The 3,447-nt window shown below is 20.2% G+C and overlaps 1 protein-coding gene across 1 annotated transcript; it reads right to left on the bottom strand.

Annotated features, from left to right (window-relative positions):
- Positions 1-2,295: 2,295 nt before the first annotated feature.
- MKS88_002632 (PIR protein) lies at positions 2,296-2,745 on the bottom strand (the record flags this gene model as incomplete). Its single annotated transcript, XM_067215657.1, has 2 exons — positions 2,296-2,574; positions 2,719-2,745. The coding sequence occupies 2 exons, from the start codon at positions 2,743-2,745 to the stop codon at positions 2,296-2,298; spliced, it is 306 nt and encodes a 101-aa protein (XP_067073214.1).
- Between the last annotated feature and the right edge of the window lie 702 nt (positions 2,746-3,447).

Below are 3,447 nucleotides of genomic sequence, written 5' to 3'. Positions count from 1 at the left end.
TACTTAATAATTTTTATAATTTTTTGTGTTATGCAACCTATATGTAGTTAACATTATATATGTAAATACTGTAATACTAAAAACATAAATTAAAAAAGTATGAAAAATTAATTAGTGTCTTTATATTTATTAGAAGTATGTACCATATACTGAGCACTTCTTTTATATAAATTTATGATTACTATAGCGAAATCATTATAAACGATATAATTTAGTACCTTATTAACATAAAAAAATTTTAATATATCCTTATTATATGGACATGCAAATGTTTCAATAATGTGGAACTAATACTATAATAGGTATTTTTTGTTTTATTATTTTTAATATGATGTTAATTAAATTATGAAAATACTCACTGTAAATTAATATCTTTAACTTAAATATTTTACATTATCCAATTCCTTATATAATTATATGGAATAATTAAAATGAGGGAATATTGTGTAATGTCTAATTCACAAATTAGATTAGCACCTGAAAGTTTTTCACGATGAAAAACAAGAATCTACATTTCAAAAAATTTCAGTTATATTTGAATATATAGATAATAAGTTCCATAATGAGTATAAGAGTGGAATTCAATTAGAATCCTGAAGAAAAGAATTACATTTAAATTTTTCTTATTATTTGCATATTATTATATTTATGGTTATATTTGCCTTATTGTTCCTTTTTGTATAATGCATATAAAAATGAAATAAAGAAATATATATAGTATTTGTTAGTACTATAATACGATTATGTAAAAAAGTTTAAATTATAAATTACTTTTATATATGTTCTTTATTTTAGTATATCCATTTGTTTTCCCGTCTTAAAAGTTATACATATAAAGATGTATTAATGTAGAAAAAAAGAATTTAGAATAGTGCTTCAGAAGAACATATTTATGAATTATTAATACTTAGATAGAATTATTCCAATTTAAATATTTATAATGAAATAATTGTTCTCCTTTTTTGTTATTGATAAATATCCATACTACATTGACACATGAGATATATATCATTTGAAGTATAATAAATTAAATTTTTTATTCTATTTAATTATAAGGTGAAAAATAATAATAAATGTTTAAAATATAGTTTTAAATAAAAGTATATATTATTTTTAGTTTTTGAGTAAACCAATTATCTTATGATTTTTTCTTTGAATCTGTGCAATAATATTATAAGTGTTTTAAAATATTTCGTTTCTCTTTTTTCCTTTTTTTTTGTTTACCATTTTTTAATACATATTTAATAATAATTACTTCATTTTATTGTATAGAAAAATAAATATGTACTCCCTATTCTTGTTTCGTATATTTAAGTTGAAATTTTTTTTTTATATACTAAGGAAAATTTAATGTATACATAGATTTTTCTGCTACTAAGTCTTAGAGTAGTGTTGTGTATATGTTAACCTTTTCTTTATGTAATTTTTATATCATTATATTAGTAATTCTTTTGCATGTGTATTCATTACTTTATTTTTACTTTAACTTATATATTAATAAATTTCTTAAATTTAAGTTTTATACTACTGAGTACTTGTTTTTGTAATGTAAATAATACAAGATATGTTTTTACATAACCCTTCCCCCTGAGGATGATGACCTATATTATGAAAACTTTCATAGTAATTTCTATTTACTTCTTTATGGTTGTTTTTTAAAGATTCTCTTGAAACTTTTTCATTTTCGTTAATTTCAATTATTTTTTTCCTTTGCAAATGACTATTTAGCCATAATTTTATTGGAGTGAACAATATAAAAAAATATATATACGTATTTATTCTTATAAATATAATTATTTTTTACTGGTAATTTTATTTTAAAAAGAATTATGCACATTGTGGTACAATATTTGCACAAATATAATTTTTATTAACTTTATATAAAAAGAATAAAGTGAAGGATATTAAGAATACAACTGTTGCTGTCAAGGCGAAAGTAAAAACATAACTTTTTGCAGGTGCTAAAATATTTGGTACATAAGGCCAAGTAGTTACGTCATGCATTGTTAAATCCTATGCTTCCTTAAAATTTCTTAACTCGTCACAAAATTCGTTAATTATATTTCCTTCACCTTCCTTGTAGTGTTGAATGTAAAAGCCGTAGGTTTTTTTGGATGTTCGCAATCACTACTTGAAATTTTATCTTTTTGAGAAATAAATTTGTTAAAATAATCATATAAATTATATGTATTTTCAAGTTTTTTTTAATATATTTTGAACAATTTGTTCAAATGTTATCTTACATATATCATCTATGTCGTTTAAAAACTTATTGTATATCTGATATAATAGAGGTTAACTATTATATTTATTTTCTGTATTTGTTCGGTAATTCAAGTATTTACAGCGTTTGGGTCTATTTGAATTATTTTTCTTTACTTTAAATAAATATACGCCAATCCCCTGACATAGAGTGATATACATAATGCCAGGAATTCTAAATATATTATACTCTTCAGAAACACAATACATTCCAGGATTTACATTACAGCTCCGGCTATTTACACTATAAAAATTTGAGATAGCATCATTAATATTCTTTTTATATTTACGATATAATATTATGTAATTTTCCTATATGTAAAAAAAAAAAAAATTATAATATATAAGTGCGTAAAATCATTTTATTGTGAATTACATTTTTATATCATTTCTAAAACGACTAATTCTTGAATATAATAATAAATAGAACTATTATTACATATAAATAAATATTACATTTTGTACTACAGCTTCAGATTCCATTATATATAAGTATATGTAAATTAACAATAATTAAATTCTTATCATATTTATCTTTATATAAGTAAAAAAAGATACATAATATATTTATAGGTAGTGTATTCTTTTTTTTCAAATATAAGATTTAAAAAAAAAATTCGTCAGTAAAATGTGCTTTTTATTTTTTTCTAATATCATAATAAGGTAGTATAGTTAGTACAGTAGAAATTAAACTCTTTAATTAAAAATATAATCATGTCAGGAACGGGATTACTTTATCGTAACTAAAAGAAAATTGTAAAGAAAAGTATGCTTTGCTATTTCTTTATTCATAAGAGGCTCATATAATTTAATTATATGCTATACAAAAAAATAAATTAATTTTAGGGAATTCTTATATAAATTTCCCTTTATATATTGGATTATATATTTAGGAATTATTTTTGAAGTTCTAAAATATTATAAATAGATAAATGTTATCTAATTGTGAGATATAATATTTGCTCTTATACTCTGTTAGTATTTTCTTTATTTGTATGATAATAGCTTTCACATTATATCAGTTAATTTTTATAATAAGTAATAATAATGTAGTATTAATTAATAAATTAAACTTTATGATTATTACTGACATTAAAATTTAAATAAATGAACAAGGAATTTAACTAAAATGAAAATAACATGTATAGGAATATGTGAACTTTTGTTAAATTAAAAATAAACTTC

Source organism: Plasmodium brasilianum, chromosome 9, assembly GCF_023973825.1.
Source record: "Plasmodium brasilianum strain Bolivian I chromosome 9, whole genome shotgun sequence".
Taxonomy (NCBI): Eukaryota; Apicomplexa; class Aconoidasida; order Haemosporida; family Plasmodiidae; genus Plasmodium; species Plasmodium brasilianum.
Note: the sequence above shows the minus strand (reverse complement) of the source record. Positions and strands in the feature narration are given on the sequence as shown.